Source organism: Propithecus coquereli, unplaced genomic scaffold (assembly GCF_000956105.1).
Source record: "Propithecus coquereli isolate 6110/MARCELLA unplaced genomic scaffold, Pcoq_1.0 Scaffold533, whole genome shotgun sequence".
Classification (NCBI taxonomy): domain Eukaryota; kingdom Metazoa; phylum Chordata; class Mammalia; order Primates; family Indriidae; genus Propithecus; species Propithecus coquereli.
Genome location: NW_012151208.1, coordinates 2,097,757 through 2,116,410, shown reverse-complemented (window position 1 = coordinate 2,116,410; position 18,654 = coordinate 2,097,757). Strand labels below are relative to the sequence as shown.

Genomic DNA, 18,654 nt, shown 5'->3' with positions numbered 1-18,654 from the left:
TTCACTTGAAATTTAAGTTTCCAAACAAGTGTTGAAACTCGGAGTTCAATGTAAATATTCTGTCTGTATCAAAGAGTTGAGTCATTTTTAGTAAGAGGTGAGTGGCCAGGCCCAAGACAGTAGAAAAATAAGTCCCCCTCTCTGTAAGTCTCCCTGGAAGCATCTATGCCATAGGGCTTCTATGCATATGCGTCCTTCTGAAACCTTCTGAAACCTGGCTTTATTTGTAGCACAGGCATTCACAGAATGTTTTCTTTAAACCGAACTGCCCTTTTCTCATTATAAACTTTCTGGATGTTTATTATTCAAAAGGTCAAGTAAGTACGACCTCTATTCTTCCAAGTCTTCTGTTTTCTTCTGGTTGGCATTTTCTTTACCCAGTGCCCTTCTGTCATGCAAAAAATTTGGGGAAAGATTGCTCCCCAGATTTCTACTTTCAGACATAACAGGTTTAGTTGGTCATTGTTTTAGTAGACTGCTCTTCGTGAATTAGTATGTAATATTTTCCTTATTCTTCACTGTCCTACCTTTTTAAGTGGAATTGAAATCAAGTGTCAGTCCACTGGATGTATTGCAATCATCTGGTAATGATTTGAAAAAAAATTTCCCACCCAAATTAAATGAAGACCAGGAGTTTTAAAGTACACTATAACATCCTGTATAAACTCCAGCTTACATTTCACATTATTCCTGGTCATGCAGTAGATTCTGAAGAAAAAAGAACTATGGATAATCAGTTAAAAGAATGACAGATTCCCTGATGTGCTGATCAGTAGTAATACCTAATTTTGATTTCGAGTGTGCTATAATGGATTACCATATAGATGCAGCAGAGCACTGAGCATTAAATAGAGCCATGTGTTTTTCAGAAAAGTAATATTTATTCACACTGTGTGGCTTTCTTGAATTTTTTTTTATTTTACTCTCCAGCAAAACTACAAACAAGATGTCAATAGCTTATGTGGCATTCACAGCAGTGTAGCTTAGAATATTGGCTGCAGTAGAAGAAATGCCAGATTGTATTTGCCTCAGTAAAGGTAGGCTTCATCAGGGACTTTCTGAGGGACAGTCTTAGCATTTAGACATAGACAGTTGTGTTGAGCTTTATTTTTATTGACCTCATAGACTTTAATGTAAAAAAAAAAATGGCCCTTGAAATATTTGGGGACAAAAAGAAGCATCAGTGTAGGTAATGTTTCAGCCTTTGAATTGTTGTATCAGATTCTGTCTATTTGGGAATATTCTTAGTAGCTCAGATATTGGGCATGTGTTTTATACCCAAACCTTATTGAGTTTATTTTTGAGTGTCTTTTAAAGTCCATCCATTTTGTGAATCTGAAAACTTTTATCCAGAAGTGGTGATGGTGGTAGGCCTGACCTCAGAATAAGTTGGAGACTACTTTTGTGGCAGACTGACAATATCCAAGCATCTATATACACATCATCTTGTTATTAACATATTCTCTGTTTTTCTTTTTTGCTAGTAAAAAGATGTTTTTCTTCGTTGTATACTAACAAAAGAAAACTAAATCAAGAAGACCAATATGTGTTTTGGGAAACTGAAAAGCATGACTCACTGCCAAATTGGTTTCCTGATTAAATTAAAGATCTGGAGAACAGTGGGCATGTCAAGCATTCATGTGGTCCAAGTTAATTTTCTCCGTACCTTCTATATGAAAATTTTAAATTAAGTGCCAACATGGGCTCAGAAAATGATCCTGGAATGTAGCTGGGGTGCCAAGTCCCCTTGAAGAATAATGCATGAGAAAATAGGACACCAAGTCACTGCTTTGCCATTTGCTCAGGCAGAGTGAACTGCAAGGAAGGAGGCAGAAAAAGTATGAGAGGGACTCAGTGGGACTAGGCTTCCATCTATGTGAGGTAGCAGCCAACTGAGGAGAAACAATGCTAGCAGAGAGGCCATGTCTCTAAAGTAGGGGATGCTTTTCTTAGTGCTTCAGCTTTTTAATATGATGAAAATAGTCTAATGAATAATTTGAAGATAATTGTGGCACACATGGAGATGTGCTGCTCATATTCACGTCAAGAAAGAATTTTCTGCCCAGCTATGAGGAGGTGTCAGCTGATAGCATCCAGCTGTTCACACCTTCAGCTTTCTAGCCTTGGTCACACTCACCTCATCATGGCCCTCCGCCAATGACCAAATGAGGCAGTGGTACAAGGGCCTCTCCATCTCTCATCATGCAGGACTCCTATGATCTCTGCTCCAGAGCTCACACTGGCAGAGATTTGTCAGCTTTGCCTTGTGGTCAGAGGCTCCCCTACCCAAGCCTGCTGCCCTTTTTCTTTCACAGGTGTGACTGCTCAAAAAACCATTTGCACTCCCAACTCCTCCATTGCAGCATGTTTCCCAGAGAACGCAACTTGCAATGATTATTTTTCATTTATTATCCAAGACACTAAACTAGGATTTATGGTAATTTTTCAGTGAAGAGAAAGTATGAGTTCAAGAATCATAATGCTTAGATGCAAATGGAGGCCATCTTTCTGAGTCTGGAGCCCCCTGCCCCAGAGCATCTCCAGATTGTGCTCATTTGTGGCTCCAGAGTTGCTCGTTTGGCCTGGCAGCAGCCTAACTGCTGAGACCCTTGTTCTTAGTTACAGAGTTGTTGGGTTTCTTGTTCCAACCTCTTTGCTTGTGATGCTTTCCTATAGGCTCTAGCCTGCTCTGTGGGTTCTTGCTCCTGTTTGTGTCATGGGGATGTTTAGGTTTATGTCTGTTGGACAGTGTTCATGTGGGTTGTTATTAAGATATTCGATAGAAAACTATTTACTTCTTCTGATTCCCTTTAATGTAATGGAATTTAATGTAACAACCCAATTTTTTATATTTAGCTCTTTTTTGTGTTACTCGTCTAAAATTCATGTTGGTGCATATTGCAAGGCGAGACCTATTTTGATTTTTTTCCCCTCAAACAGCCATTTGCTTCTGTGTACTTTATAGATGGATTTGTTGTGCCTGGAATTTGATATTTGGCTGACAAAGGTGATGGGTTCTCCAGGCAAGAGAGAACATTGAGCTCACTTAATTTAATACTGAAGTATCTCTTTATGTGTCATCCATTTTCCAGCATCTTTACTTTTAAAAACTAGTTGTGCACATAGGAGTCCACTTGCTCAAGGCTTCTTGGGCGTGGCTCCAGGTAAAAAAAATAAAATAAAAACTAGTTGTGCATATAAATAGTCGTACGTATTTCTAATCTTTAAAATAAATAAGCATTCAAACAGCTGGCACATCAAAAATTTCTCCTTTGATTTGAGCACATTTGTCTCCAGCTACTTATTTACTGTCTTCATTCTTAACCTTCTTAGCACAACTCCCTCAACTCACTGATACCACCAGGGCTGCATCTTCTCATTTTAAACTCTATCCCAGAGAGCTCGCATGTACACACATCTTAAGCTGCTACCTGTATCCTTTACCATCTAAATCCTGCTCCTGTACTCCAGATCCATATATCCAAGTGCCTAGACGGACATCTCTACTAAGATAGTTCATTGACAACTCAAATTCCAGGATGTTCAGAACCAAACCTGACATGCTTATTCTCCTTAGGCCTAAAATTCCTTTTGGATTTGATCTCTTGTATAAAAGCATTTCCATTCACTAAGCTACTGGGAGTCATTCTGGAGTCCTCCACTTACCACAGCCACTCTACCCACCTATCCTGACAGTTTAACCTCCCAAATATGACTACTATTGCTTCTCTTCTTTACCCTGCTGACCTTGGTCCAGGCCATTTCATACCTCCTCTGAATTACTACCATTGCTTCTCCATTATCTCTGCCTCTCCTCTCAGCCATCTCAAATTGACCTTCAGCTGGAACCTGTTCAGGGACTGTGCACTGCTTACACGAGGACATTAACCCCTTAACCCTGCCTGCCTCTGCAGTCCCATCTCCTCCCCTTCTCACCCCTGTATCAGCCAAGCTGACCCTCCTGCAGCTGCTATTCTTTAGGGCACCAAGCTGTCTTTGCCTCTTGGCATTATCCTGTCCTTTTCCTTCTGTCCCTGTTCTCCAGTAGGTGAATTTAATTAATCGTCTATGTCTCAGCTCAAGTATCCTCTTGTCCAGGAAGCAGTCCATAAAGCCCTTGCTGAGAAGAGGCACTTTCCCCCTCACCTCTGTAGTACCTCATACAAACTTCTGTCAGGATTTTTCTGACAGAAACGGGGTGGGGGAGGGGGACAGGGTCTCACTCTGTTGCCTGGGCTAAAGTGTAGTGGCATCATTGTAGCTCACTGCAGCCTCAAACTCCTGGGCTTAAGTGGTCCTCCTGCCTCAGCCTCCCAAGTAGCTGGAACTATAGGTGCGAGCCACCACGCTCAGCTAATTAAAAAAAAAAATTTAGTAGAGATGGGGTCTCGCTGTGGTCCAGGCTGGTCTCAAACTCCTGCCCTCAAGTCATCCTCCTGCCTCGGCCTCCCAAAGTGCTGGGATTATAGGCATGAACCACCATGCCCAGCCATGTCAGGATTTTTTTATTTTTTTTTGGCTGAACTATATTCTTTTTTTTTTTTTAATCATTTCTTTTGCCCACTAATCATGAAATCCTAAGAAGTAAGTACTAAATATTTTATTCATATTAATTTTATTCCTGTGCTTCAGATGTGAAGCCTGTTGCTTAGTGTGTAGGTGTTTTTCACTGAATGGGATTTGGGATGTGTGTGGGTGTTGAGTGTATGTCAGCATTATCACATAGTAACATAAGCTATGTGATACCTTTTACAGTTACGGGCTTAAAAGATAACGAGCTGACTTGAATAGACTTTCTCAAAAGAAGACGTACAAATGGCCCACAAGTTTATGAAAAAATGCTCAACATCACTAATCATCAGGGACATGTAAATGAAAATCACAATACATATCACCTTACACCTGTTAGAGTTACTGTCATCAAAAAGATGAAAGATAAGTGTTGGCAAGGATGTGGAGAAAAGGGAACACTGGTACACTGTTGGTAGGAAAGTGAGTTAGTATAGCCATTATGGAGAACAGTATGAAAGTTCCTCAGAAAACTTAAAATAAAATTGTCATATGCCCCAGCAATCCCACTTCCAGGTGTGTATCCAAAGGAATTGAAATCAAAATGTGGAAGAGATATCTGCACTCCCACATTTATTGCAGCGCTATTTACAATAACCAAGATAAATAAACAGCCTAAGCACTCATCAGTGGATGAATGGACAAAGAAATTGTTGCGTAGATATACAATGGAATACTATTCAGCCTTAAAAAAGAAAGAAATTCTGTCATTTGGGACAACATGGATGAACCTGGAGGACATTATGCTAAGTGAAATAAGCCAGGCACAGAAAGACAGGTATCACATGATCTCACTTATTACATGTGGAATCTTAAAAAATCAAAGAGGTTCAGGGGCATTTATAACTACAACCCTAAAACTTATTTTTAGTTACCTGATTTCATTAAATTCTTGCCACCAATTTCATTTTCTTGTTTCACTGAATTGTTTATGGTCTCATCCTCTTTGTCATTCGTCTTTCTTCCTAACCCTGTTTTTTTTCCAGAGACTAATAATAATTATATTGGAAATGTGAAGGAGAAGGTACAAAAGAAGAAACTTGGGGAATCTGGCATTTGGGAAATTATTCTTTTCATATTTAAGCAGTGGCTACTATTTAATTAAGATAAAATTATCATTTTAGGTTTTTTTCTTTTTCTTCTTTTCTTTTGGAGAGAATTAAACTTGGGACAGTCATCTCTTTAAAACATTCAGGGAAGGAAGCTTGCCTGGGGCAAGTAAAAGAAACTATCTTATAAGAATATAGCATAAAGTGCAGCGTTGATATTATTATAAATAGTTTTCTCTTCCTTTTGTGAGACTTATATATAGCAAGTAATATGGGCCTATCATGAAAATGTGTGATTTCATTTGTCGTTTATTTTGTTTATATTGTATTTTTTTTTTATAGAAAATACTACAATTTCTACCTGAACGAATTTTCTTTCGATGGCATTACCAGAGTATAGGTAAGAACAATTTAAAATCTTTTTTACTAATACAGATTTCTTCCAGTTGAATTTTCAGTAATGTTTTATATAATTAACACCATCAAGATAGCTTATAGCAGGGACTGTTACTAAGGATATGGTAATTAAAATGAAGATAAGCCCAACTTGGACTTTGGAAGAAAATATATCTATCTCTAAACGTGCTACTTGCAGTGTGGTTCATAGACCAGCAGCATCAGCCTCACCTGGGAAATTGTTAGACATGCAGAATCTCGGGTTCCAACCAGACCTGCTGAATCACAGAAGTCTGTATTTTTAACTAGGACCCTAGGGGATTCCTGTGTATGTGAAGTTTGAAAAACACGAATCTAGAGTATTTTTCTTACAAAACAATCTTGTTCTTCAAAGCTCTGTCATTGACTCAAAATTATTCTACTAGGATGCTTTAGGATGTGGCAGTGAGGGGAAACTTGAAATAAAGCAAGTTACCATGGCTGCCCTTTCTGTCCAGCTGTTAACATCTGTGTCTTGTGCCAATTTAATATGCACAGCACACCTGGAGTGATTCTGTGATATCAACTGTGAATCCTGCATTTTGTTTTAAAGAGTGTCTACTTTAATCCTTTGCCATTCAAGAGTCTGGCATTTCCTACAGTTTTTCTTTTTTAAAACATTTTATTTATTTTTTTCTTACTTAGAAAATCATGTTTGAGGAGAAAATGACCTGATAATGGAATCTAACTCTATTTGATCATTTGTTCATTCAGATATTTATTGAGGAAGAGACATTGGTGTACAAACTTTTGGGACAGAAACAAAGATATCTCACCATCCTTGCATTATATAGGCCTCTTGCCTGGTGAGGGGATAGATGAGAAAAATAATTGCAGCGTAATTGTTGCTATGAAAGAATGATGGTAGCAAAGAAAAAAAGTTGATTAATTCTATGCAGAGGAATTGAGGAAGGTTTCAAGAGAGGTAATTTTGATCTGAGCCTTGAAAGATGAACAGGTGAAGTGTGGAAAATGTTGAAAGGGCTTTCTCGGTGGGAGATGATTACGTACAAAGTCGTGGAACCTGAAAGAATATGGCACAATCAGTGGCTACTACAAAATTCAGAATCCTCAATTTAATTTAGGATTATTTATGTGAAAAATGTAACTGACTCTTATAAAAACTGAATTATTGAAGTTGTATGTTATAAATTTAAAAGCAAGCATGCATAGTAAATACATATATTGAATGCTGACTAAATCATTACTTTAAGATAGTACCTTGATCTTTAGATCTTTCAAATACACAGAGAAAGTTTTCCTTTAAATTTTGGAGAGTTGTCCATAGTATTTCTGCTTAATTGAGGCTTTGAGCTTATGTATTTAAAGTAAAAATAAAAAATTTAAATGCAAAGTATAATTTAAAGAGACATCATGGGGATTTGTGGTGCTCCGTTGAATAGTAGGAATGGATGACAATGAGACATAACTGCATGCAGTATTTTTTATCTGTGCTAGATATAATCCTTCTTCAATTTTGTTTATATCATTTGTTTGAAAACCATACTCATTTTCTTCAGATAGCACTTTAGAATGTCTGAAGATTAGTAGGCCCTTCTCAGCATGAATAAACTTATTAGAACTATGTGTGAAAATTAATTTGTGTTTATGTTGTGAAACTTTATGAATCTATTAGGCAGTGTGTGGTATTACTTTAATTCTGCCTAATACCACATAAACTGGTTAAAATTGCTGGTACAAGTAGTTTTTTACCCAGTTTGGTAGCATCTTATCAAGAACAATGACTGGAGGACTCAGACTCCTCGATTGGGATTGCCAAGTACTAGGTCTCCTGGGCCATCATAATAGCAGTATGTGTTGTTTATCTGGCATGTAGGAGAAGCTGTTGCTATAAAGTGGTCAGAATAAGTCATATTTCGGAATGCCGAAGTATGATCATTCGCATATAAAATCATCCTTGTTTATTATTGCTGCTTATATACTTAATGCTTGAGTCAAACAGGCTCTTTTCAGTTAAACATATTTTTATATGATTAATCAAATTGGGTAGAAATTGGTATTTATACAGGTCCACATCTCTTTTACAATGATCTTCAGGCTAGGTGTGCTTTGGAATCAGGCATTTTCAGATTTTGGAACAGCAATGTGGTGCATTGATGTACAATGAAGCAAACAATTTAGAGCATCAACACAATGTTAATGTCTGTATGTAACACCTCCAGGGGTCTGGGCAGCACCCTCTAACCAAGCAAGTTATTATTTCTGTACCTTAAGATATGAATATTCACCATCAGTGGAGTAACTAAACCTAAAATATTAGCCTCATTCAGGTATTGCCAACATATGAATTTAAATCAGGTCCTGTTCACTAATGATTTACACAGAAAAGCTTCAGTTTTCACAGCCTTTTGGATTTTGACATTGCCGATAAGAGATTGTGGATTTGTAATTATATGCATTTGTTTATATACCTCGCTGTTCCTATTTAACTTTTTCCAGTTAATTTGGATTTGTTAAAATTGTTCCCATTTGTCACTCAGGGTCTTGACTGAGTTAGTTGTTGAAACTAAGAAACCATAGGCAAACACCACATATCTAAGGAAATGAATGTGCCTTAAATATCTCCTCAGTATTGGCTTCTCGACTTCTGCAAAACCTCTGAGCATAGGGCAGGGGCCCTCTCACCAGTAAGTGCCTGACATTCTAGGTGCGAATATTTCTTACTTAATAGGAAAAATACTGCTAAATTAACTTCTTAATTAAATGTTATCGCAGCTGGTAGGGGTCAAGGTACTCTGAAATGTTGGGTTTCAACATTTGAAGTTTTGGTCTATATACCACTGATACAGTATGCTTTCTGTTCTACACTACAAATTACAATGTCACTAAGCAGAGAAACCTAAAATGAGAGCAAGTTCTATATTCTGCAAGTTTCAAAAGCTCTCAGACCTACCTGATAGCCACATTTTATCCTGAGAAGGAAAAAAATAGTTTGAAATATCAACAATGCTTGAAGTCTGTTTCTTGTTTTGTTTGTGGCAGAGACATTTCTGTTTCCCTTAAAGCTGTTTTAGAAGAAAGAAATAGTCTGTAGTTTCACACTGTTTTGGTTTTTAATAGTTGACTCCTTGCATTAAATCAGTGAATGAGGAAACATTTGAACTCTAGATTTTGCAATGTGAAATGAACACAGGTTAATTATTCCAAGCATCTGGAGGTACTTTTTCAATTGATGTTTGGAGAACAAGAGAATATCAGGGGAGTAGTTGACACGACAGTCATGACTTCTGTGATGTATTCTAATCTATGACTCCACTATTTATAAGCTTCCATTATGATTACAAATAAAAAAAATTGTTCATTGAATATTTCCCGAAGTCATTTTTAGGCCGGTAAATCTGGTGGATAAAGGTAGCTCCTCGATGCCTCATCTCCAGCAATAATGAGAACTGACAGGGAGTGAGGAGATGAGAAAGAGTGGCACAAACCAGGGATATTTGGTGCAAGGCCAGGCTGTGACACCCCTTCATATGCCCATGTGTAATCAACTCAGGACTTAAAAGTTACATTTGTATTCCCTTTAAGAATGTTTACTGCTAATGAGTCTCTAGAAGGCAAGTTTCCTGTCTCCTTCAGTGGATAGTGCTGTGCCTGTGCTCAGTAGATACATGTTGAATGGGTGAAAGAATATATTAATATTTTGTTTGTTAAAAATAGCTGAGCATGGTGGCACACACCTGTAGTCCCAGCTACTTAGGAGGCTGAGGCAGGAGGATTGCTTTGAGCCCAGGAGTTTGAGTCCAGCTGGGCGCAATATAGCAAGACCCCATCTCTAAAAAAAAATAATAATGATGAGAAATGTTAAAAATAAATAACCCTTAGGTTTAAAGGGGTAGGACTCAGTAGGTGGGAAATTCACATATGTGTAATATCTGATGCATGTTTTTTATATATGAGTCACTATTAAATCTAGCTTGTTCAACTAGGTTTTTCATATACATACCATGAAAACCAAGTGCAAAACTAAGCTGCAAATTTGTTTTTGACTTTTCGAGAGTGTTCCTGGCTTGACACCTGAGGCCCCACATTGCTTGGGATATGAACACCACCTCTGACCAGGCTCATTTCTCAAAGTTCCTACTTCCCACTGGCTCTCAACTCTCCTTGGGAGCCCGAGTCTAACAGCCTTCCCTGTTCCCTCACAATCAGGCCATACTGTAGCCCATGTTCCCGAGGGGACAGGGTCTCCTCATGCATGCCACACTAGGACTCCCTCAGAAGTGCATCACAGCCAGGCAGAGCAAAATCCAGGAACCCTGCACACCCCCGTGTTTATTAGAGGATGACTGCTGGAACTAATGGCCCTGACAGTGTGGGGCCAACTCGGTGTCTTTCTGGGGTCTTCTCTGGGTGCTTTTACCATTACTGCTCTGTGTTTCTTTCCCTCCCAGCCACTTCTTTGTGTTCTGCCCCCTGGAAGTCCTCTGTCTGGGTTAATCAAAAGTGCTACAGCCTTAGCCTCTTTCTTTCATGTCCTTGGCCACCTGAAACCTGACTTTTGTCTGAGGCTCCTCTCTCTCCCTTGACCATGCCAGCTTCTCCCTTCTTGTTGGTGCTGTGTCTTCTGATATCCTGCTCACTTGCTGTTTTTTCTCCATGGCTTTGGTTCTCTCTCCTAGTCCTTTTCCTTCATGTCAAGTTGCCTATCAGCCGCTTCCCCGCTCCCCAGTCCTCTGTGGTTTCCTGACCCTTGCCATCATGCAGACCTCTGTCTGACCATGACCTCTAGCCTCACCCAATCACTTCCAGGCCACCTGATCTTTTTTTTCCCTAATGCTTAAATAACAGTTTCATTGGGGGTATAATTGATATATGATAAACTGTATATCCCTGAAATATGCAATTTGATTAATTTTGAAGTAGTTATATATCTGTTAAGTTGTTACTACTATCAAGATAATGAACATGGATATCATCCCCAAAATTTCCTTATCCCCCTTGGTAATCCTTTTCTCTCACCCTTCCTCACCTCACCCTCCAGTCCCCAAGCAACCAGTGATCTGCTCTTCTGTCACTGTAGACTAGCTTGCATTTTCTAGAGTCTTATAAAAATAGAATCATACAGTATATACTATTTTTGGTTGGCTTCTTTCACTTGGCATAATGATTTTGAGGTTCATATGTGTTGTTTCATGTATTAATAGTTCATTCCTTTTTATTTCTGGGTAGTACAATATTCCATTGTATGCATATACCATAATTTGTTTATTCACTTATTGATGGCCATTTGGGTTGTTGCCAGTATTTGGCTGTTACAAATAAAGCTACTATAAACATTCGTGTACAAGTCTTTGTGGGGACGTATGGTTTCCTATCTCTTGGAATAGAATACCTAAATCATATAAGGTGTACGTTTAACTGCTAGGCTGTTTTCCAAAGTGGTTGTACCATTTTATGTTCCTGCCAGCAGTGTGAGAATGCCACTTACTCCACGTTCTCTTTTATGCTTTGTATGGTCGGTCTTTTTATTTTAGCGGTAGTGGCATCTCATTGACTGATGATAATGAGCATCTTTTCATGTACTTATTTGACATCGTATGTCTTCTTTGGGGAAGTGTATGTTCAAATCTATTTCCCGTTTTAAAATTGGGTTGTTTGTTTTCTTAATATTGAATTTCGAGAGTTCTTTCCTTATTCTGGATACAAGTCCTTTTTAGATATATGCCTTGGAAATATTTTCTCCCCGTCTCTGGCTTGTCTTTTCATTCTCTTTGTAGTGTCTTTTGAAGAGTTGAGGTTATTAATTTTGAAGAAATCTAATTTATCATTTTTTTCTTTTATAGATTGTGCTTTTGGTGTCACATATAAGGAATCTTTGCCTGACTCAAAGTTACAAAGATCTTATATGTTTTCATCTAGGAGTTCTATAGTTATGTGTTTAACATTTAGGTCCTTGATCCATTTTGAGCTCATTTTTATTAATTTCCTTGTACTCAGTGTGGATCTTGTAGAGACAGAAAGTTCAATGTTCCTGCTCCACTGGCCATTCCCAACAGGCTGTCCCTACCGCAGCACAGAGGGAGTTTCTCTACATTCTTGCCCCTCGCCTGGTGGTATATTGCATTGTGTGTTATTTGGTTTGAGGCATGATATTGAGAAGGAGTTTTTAAAAAGTTAAAATTAAATAAGAAAAGATTTTATAATATTAAAGTTAGATTAGAAGTATCTTTAATATCTTTAAAAGATCCTTTAAAAATTGTCACTTTAAAAAATGGTCAAAGAGAACTTGTCACATGTGGCAGTTATCACAATTGAAAATGAAAAGCAAAGAAGTAGATTTTGAAAATATTATTGATGAATTTGCTTCCATTAAATCCAGGAAAGTAAAATTGTAATACATTCTTTGTTATGAATAAAATATTTAAACTAATGCTGTGAATTTTAATATACCTGATTTTAAATTTTTCAATATTTTTTTTCAACTCTATCAATGTTCTGGAAAAAATTAACCATTAAAAATATATAAAAACATATATAGGAGTATGTACACACTTTTCCTTTTACCTCACCTTCCAGGATGGTTCAGCACAACGCTAGTATTTAAAATTTTAACACTGTTCATCAGAGACTCTTTTGCATTCATCTTTATTTTTAAAAACTATTACATTAAAATATTATTTATCTTGATTACTCAGTTTTCTTAGCGCCCCTTAAATTTTGTTCAAAACCCCTCACTTTTCTTTCTCTAGTCCCAGCCCTGGTATTTTTACTGCTTCTTCAAAAGTAGTAAGACTTACATTCAGAAGATATTTATAGTTAAAATATAGTAAAAGTTAGCCAATAGAAGTTAAAAGTTCATAGAATTTATCCAACTAATTAGATTTTATTTACTCATTCATTCTTTCATTTATTCACATGAGTCAATAAAGTGGCAACCAGTAGAGTTGATGAGGCACATAAAAGAGATGAGGGTGGGTATAATCATAGCCTGGATGAAGAGTTTAAAAATCCTAACAGCTGTGATATATATATATATATATATATATATATATATATATATATACTTGAAACTTAAAATGAGAAAGGATTTGATAATTTTAAGCTAGAATAGAAACATCTTTGTGATATTTCTTAAAAAATACCTAAAGAGGATGAGCAAGGCTCTCAGGTACTTATCACCAGTCCATGTGTTGAAACCCTCTGCTGTGTGCTCCCACTGCCCAAATTTTTCTTTCTAACATTGTTCTTGTTAAAAAGAGTTCCTTAGAGAATGGCTTATGCCCTTAGAGAATAACAGTGCCTCGTACTTGATGTATTAACACTTACCGTGTACGAGACAATGTTCTAAACATTTATATATATTGATTTATTTAAACCTCACTAACAATTGTCTATGATAGGCACTATTGTCATCCCATTTTACAGATGAGAAAACTCAGGCATAGTGAGGTTAAATAAATGACTTACTTTACACAGTTAGTAAGCACAGAAATTAGATTGGAACCTTAGCAGTCTAACTTCTGAATCCAGCTTGTAACTAACTGCTAAGCTATTACTGCTTCACATGTACAAAAGAGTTTTTGAATAAAGTGGATGGACTAGATCAAATATATGTATATTAGTTTTCTATTGCTACTGTAACAAATTACCAGATTAATTTTAAAAAGTTGGGGACTGTTAACTAACATAGATCATCTGTATGTCTCTTGTAAAGTCTGTCCTTTCTATATATATTTTTCTCCTCTCTGTGTAGGGAAAAGTGGATATAGCCATCTATGGGTAGGCAAAATAGCTTAAAAAAAAAACCATGTTGGACCATTCCCCAAAAGGGGAAAGACTAGCAATCACCAGTGGTCATACACAATGACCCAGAGAAAGTATTTCAGAGTGTGTTGCAGGATGACGAATTAGCCAAATGGTTGGGAAGAGTGCTGTCTGTGCAGACTTTATCCATTGTCCAATGTCTGTTGGCTCTGCCAACCATCATGAGGTCCTCATAAGGTGTAATGAGGCAAATGTTAAACTGAGACAGAACAAACTTGGTTTAAGAATGTATAAACATGCGGGCAAGGGACAAGGACCCAGGTTGAGGAAAGGTGTGGGATAGAAAAAAGTCCCATGGTCACAGCCACTGGAACCTTAGCTGTGAGAGGGAGCCCAGCCTAGCAAATGCTGGCTCTAGACCAAAAAAATTACTGGGTATGGTTTGATAAGGAGAGGTATGTGTGGCTGGGGGTGAGGGTGCAAGTCGGGTAGGGGTGGGTGGGGGAGGGACTTGAACTTCTTTCACTCAATCAGAAACCATTAGTGATTTAAGTGCTGTAACCCAGTCCAAGCAAGTCATGATAATGAGTTTCCACTGATCCCTTGTGTTGGCTATTATAAACAGTAGAAGGTTCCTTTAGATTGCCAGTGATTTTGTTCTGGCTAATGAATTTCTAAAGAGTATGGATTTAGCTGTCATATGTGTATCCATCCACATAGATATGGCTTGTATCAGTCATTGAGCCACTGGCTCAATTTCTTGGTGGAATAGCTCTTTGAAATTCATTGATGGAGTAAATATGATTTGATATCTAATTTCAAAATATTGCACAAAACTTTCCATCAGGGCATCTAATGAATTTTTTTCTTAAAAGATGTGTAATTTGATTGAGAGAAAGTTCTCTTGCCTAAGACTTCTAATATATTTTAAAAGGTCATCTCCTTTTTTGGGGTTAAGATTCCATTTTAGAGGCTATATATGATATTTTGTTGGGGTTGCCAGGCCATCGCCATACTGAGGGCATGAACTCATTTATAGAATACTTGATAATATGTGTCCATCCTCCTAAGAGAGACATTTCTCATTACAGTGGGCTGCAGCACCAAAGTTTTTGTAGTTGACTGGTGTAGTTCTGAGTAAATCTTGATTTTGTCTCCTTGACAGTGACCAAAGCGCTCTGCTAGAGGATTTATTGATGGACCAAGCCCCATAAATGTGGTCGTCACTGCCAGGAGAGAAACATGCCATCCTGAATATTTGTAAAATGTTCTTGTAAAAATGTTTTGTGAGCAGTCATCTTACATCATTTTTACCTTTAGAGATTTAAACAAAATCATTCATTTTATGCATGACAAGAGATATTTGCACATAATCCACTGTGGGCATGTGGGTTACCTTAATATCAATCATTGTGACTGTTTTAAAAGAATTTTGAAGAGGTACATTCTGAAAGTACTTTTGTCTTACAAACATCTTTCCCTCTGTGACATTGCTTTGCTTCTGAAGGTCAGCCTTCTTCCTTTTGTTTTTTAAAAAGTTATACCTTTTGTCATAGGTACATTTTTTTGTTTCTAAAATTGATATTTTCAAAATGTATCTTAAATATGCATTCATATACTCTCTTTCTAATTCATTGTTTTAAACTTTCAGGCTCTACTTTAAAGAAGCTTCTACACACTGGAAATTCTATTAAGGTATTTATAGTATAATGTCATTTTTAATTACCCTTAAATTTATTAATGCCGCAAAGTAACAATGTTAGGCCACTTTGAAAAAAAAAGATCTTTAGAAACCACTTGATTTAGTTTTTATTTTTTAATTGATAAATTATATGACAAATATTGTTAGGGTTTTCTTATATCACAACTTATTGTGAGAGACGTTTTAAATGACATTAGGGAAAGTGACTTGGGCTTTGGAGTTTGGAGTTCTGAGTTCTAATTCTGGTTCTGCTGGGTACAGCTAGGAACCATGAGCAAGGCATTAACTGCTTCAGTTTTATCATCAGTAAAAGGAAGGGCATTTCCTCTAAGCTTCAGAGCTCTCATACCTGGTTTTGTTTACCTCAGTAATCTGGTTGTTAAAATTATAGTTGTCTCTGAATTAATTTTATCAATTTTGAGAACTACTATAGGAGAAAATAACAGCAGGGCCTCCCTCTTGAACATTTATTTGCTGCAGATTGATCTTGTAATTTAGGTTAAAATTGGCTTATTTTAAAATGAATATACCTTTTATAGTGACATATATTACTTGATGCAGAGATAAGATGACCCTAAAATGTTAGTGGCAGAGAAAACCAGCCTGGGGTAAATATTTTATGGAAGATAATTCACTTATAGCCAATTAAGTTGTATGAGTGCTTTTAATAAGCTAATATGTTTTTGTTTTATATCAGTTTAAACAATCACAGCCACTTAAATCTTGATATATTGACTATCTCTTACGTGTTGAAAAAAAGAAGTGAGCTATTCATAGCCTCACTACAGAGTTCATATTTTGGCCCTCATATAATAATGTTATAGTTAAAACCTATCAGGTTGTTATCTTATGTTTGTATTAGCTTTATGTGTATTTAGTTCTCTTAATTACAGTTAGCATAAAAAATTGGAGACTTGTTATAGAATTTCATAGAAAGTTTCCTCTTGTTAAACAGAATTTTATTAGTTATATGTAGAGCTGTATCATTTTTTTTGTCTGATGGCTGATTAGTATTGTATTACCACTCATTCTGCCTGCTTGGGGAGAGGAGGACAGGTGTGCATGGACATGGAAGTTTGTGCAGAGCCGTGGTGGAATCCAGGAGCATGTCTGGAAGTATGGTTTGAGTCTACTTCATTAATGGGATAGGACTGTTGCCAGCTAGGCTGTCTGTCTTGATGCAGTTTGACTTTTGCTGGGAGTCAGCAAAGCCAAGTATATAATTTTTGCGGGGTGGGGTGGGTCTCTTCTTTTGGTTTTCTGCCAGAGCCTCATGTTTAGCTTGCAACACTCTTGTTCTGGGGGCATGAGCACCACCTTAGGTTAAGGGAAAGGAGATCAGACAGTCACTCCAGTTGCCAAAATTTGGAGTTCACAACATCTTTCAGCTGCATCTGATTTTTTTCCAATCTCTTTTGCTTATTTAGCTTCTTTTATTGACATCATCTTTCAGCCATTTAGGAAGGAGTACAAAAATGGAGGGATGTGTGTTTTCGAATTCTAGGGACAGGATGAATTTGAAAGTAAGTGTAGAGGAGGAAAAAGGGCACATCTACCTATGTTGATGTTTTCAACCAGGTGATATTGACCATTCAGAGCGTGGCAAAGGTGTTAGAGAGAATAGAGTAGGCAGGGGTCCCCAACCTGTGGTGAGTTGTATAATTATTCCATTATATATTACAAGATAATAATAATAGAAACAAAGTGCACATTAAATGTGATGCACTTGAATCATCCCAAAACCATCCCCCCATCTCCCCTCTCCCCACTTTGTGGAAAAATTGTCTTCCATGAAAATGGTACCTGGTGCCAAAAAGGTTGGGGGCCACTGGAGTTAGGGACATAAGACAGGGAAGCTAGAGAGCTGCTCTGTCTCATTGAGCCAGGCCTTCAAGGTCCTATTTAGCACCAAGTGTTCCGATTTTCAAGAAGATCATAAGCATGTGCATACAGTACATACATTTGGAGGACAACTGTCTTTGTCATTGTTTTCATGGATAATCTAGTGTTGATGATATGGGCACTGTTGCTTTACAGAAGGAAATACTATTGATAGGAAATATTTACATAGTGCTTAATGTGAGCCAGGCACTGTTATGTGTGCTTTATACATTAGCTCACTTAATCCTTACAACAGTCCTTTGTGGTAAATGCTTTTATCATAACTATTTTACAGATGGGGAGACTAAGGCATGGAGAATAAGTGGTCTCCACAGGTCACAGCTAGAAAGTGGCAGAGCCTGCATTTGAACCCAGACATTCTGGCCCCAGAACCTAAGCTCTTAACCCTTGTCCTATATTGCAGCATCCTTGCTTACTAGTCACTAAGTGAAGAACTTGGTGGAGTACTTCAAAGATACCTTTTAGTTTTTCTTTCTCAGGACTGATGCTACATTGCAATGCATTTCTACAAATACATGTGTTTCATTTTCATTACTTTTAACTTTGTTTTCAGATAAGATGTGAAGGAATCAGGCTGTTTCTTTTGTGGCTTCAAGCACTTCAGACAAACTGTGCCGAAGAGCAGGTGCTGATTTTTGCTTGCCTCGTGCCTGGTTTCCCGGCGGTCATGTCGTCCAGGGGGCCCTGCACACTGGAGACACTCATCAATCCTAGCCCTAGTGTAGCTGATGGTGAGTAACGTTAGCAGACCTTACTTGTTGAAATTACTCTTGAACTTGCATTGAGGAGTGCCTTGGTTTTTCATTTTCTTGACTAGAAATCCTGATGTAGATGGGTTCTGAAGAGGAATTATTTTCTGTTCATATTCACAGTAGATTCTTACTAACATTAGAATCAAAAGACTTGGAGCCTATTTTATATGAAATGATGACAGGAGAAATTTACTGAAGTGATAGAAACAGGAATAGAAGGGAGGGGGCAGATGTTGGCAATATCAGGAAGTGCAGACACATGGTAAGTCTGGAGTGCTTTTGTGGCTATTAATGAGATTTAAATCTGCCATCTAAAACTGCTGTCTATTGTTCTTGTCACTATTGTTCATGCGTGGACATTCATCTGCTCACCCAGGATCTTATTTTGCCAGCTGTGTATTTTCATGTAGCATTTATGGAAGGATAATAGTGGCCTCATGGGACTATTAATGGTGGCCATTGGTTTCCTGTGAGTTTTCAAGAAACGTTCCTGTTAGGGTCATTGATTTATTACTGTGTA

At 37.5% G+C, this 18,654-nt stretch overlaps 1 protein-coding gene across 1 annotated transcript in view; it reads left to right on the top strand.

Moving 5' to 3' along the window:
- The window catches only part of RALGAPA2 (Ral GTPase activating protein, alpha subunit 2 (catalytic)), a 303,038-nt gene that overhangs the window by 44,635 nt on the left and 239,749 nt on the right, over positions 1-18,654 (top strand). Inside the window, exons 4-6 of the mRNA XM_012657226.1 lie at positions 5,961-6,018; positions 15,430-15,473; positions 17,936-18,113. Of these exons, the coding sequence (XP_012512680.1) occupies positions 5,961-6,018; positions 15,430-15,473; positions 17,936-18,113 (280 nt within the window). The remainder of the gene's footprint in view (positions 1-5,960; positions 6,019-15,429; positions 15,474-17,935; positions 18,114-18,654) is intronic.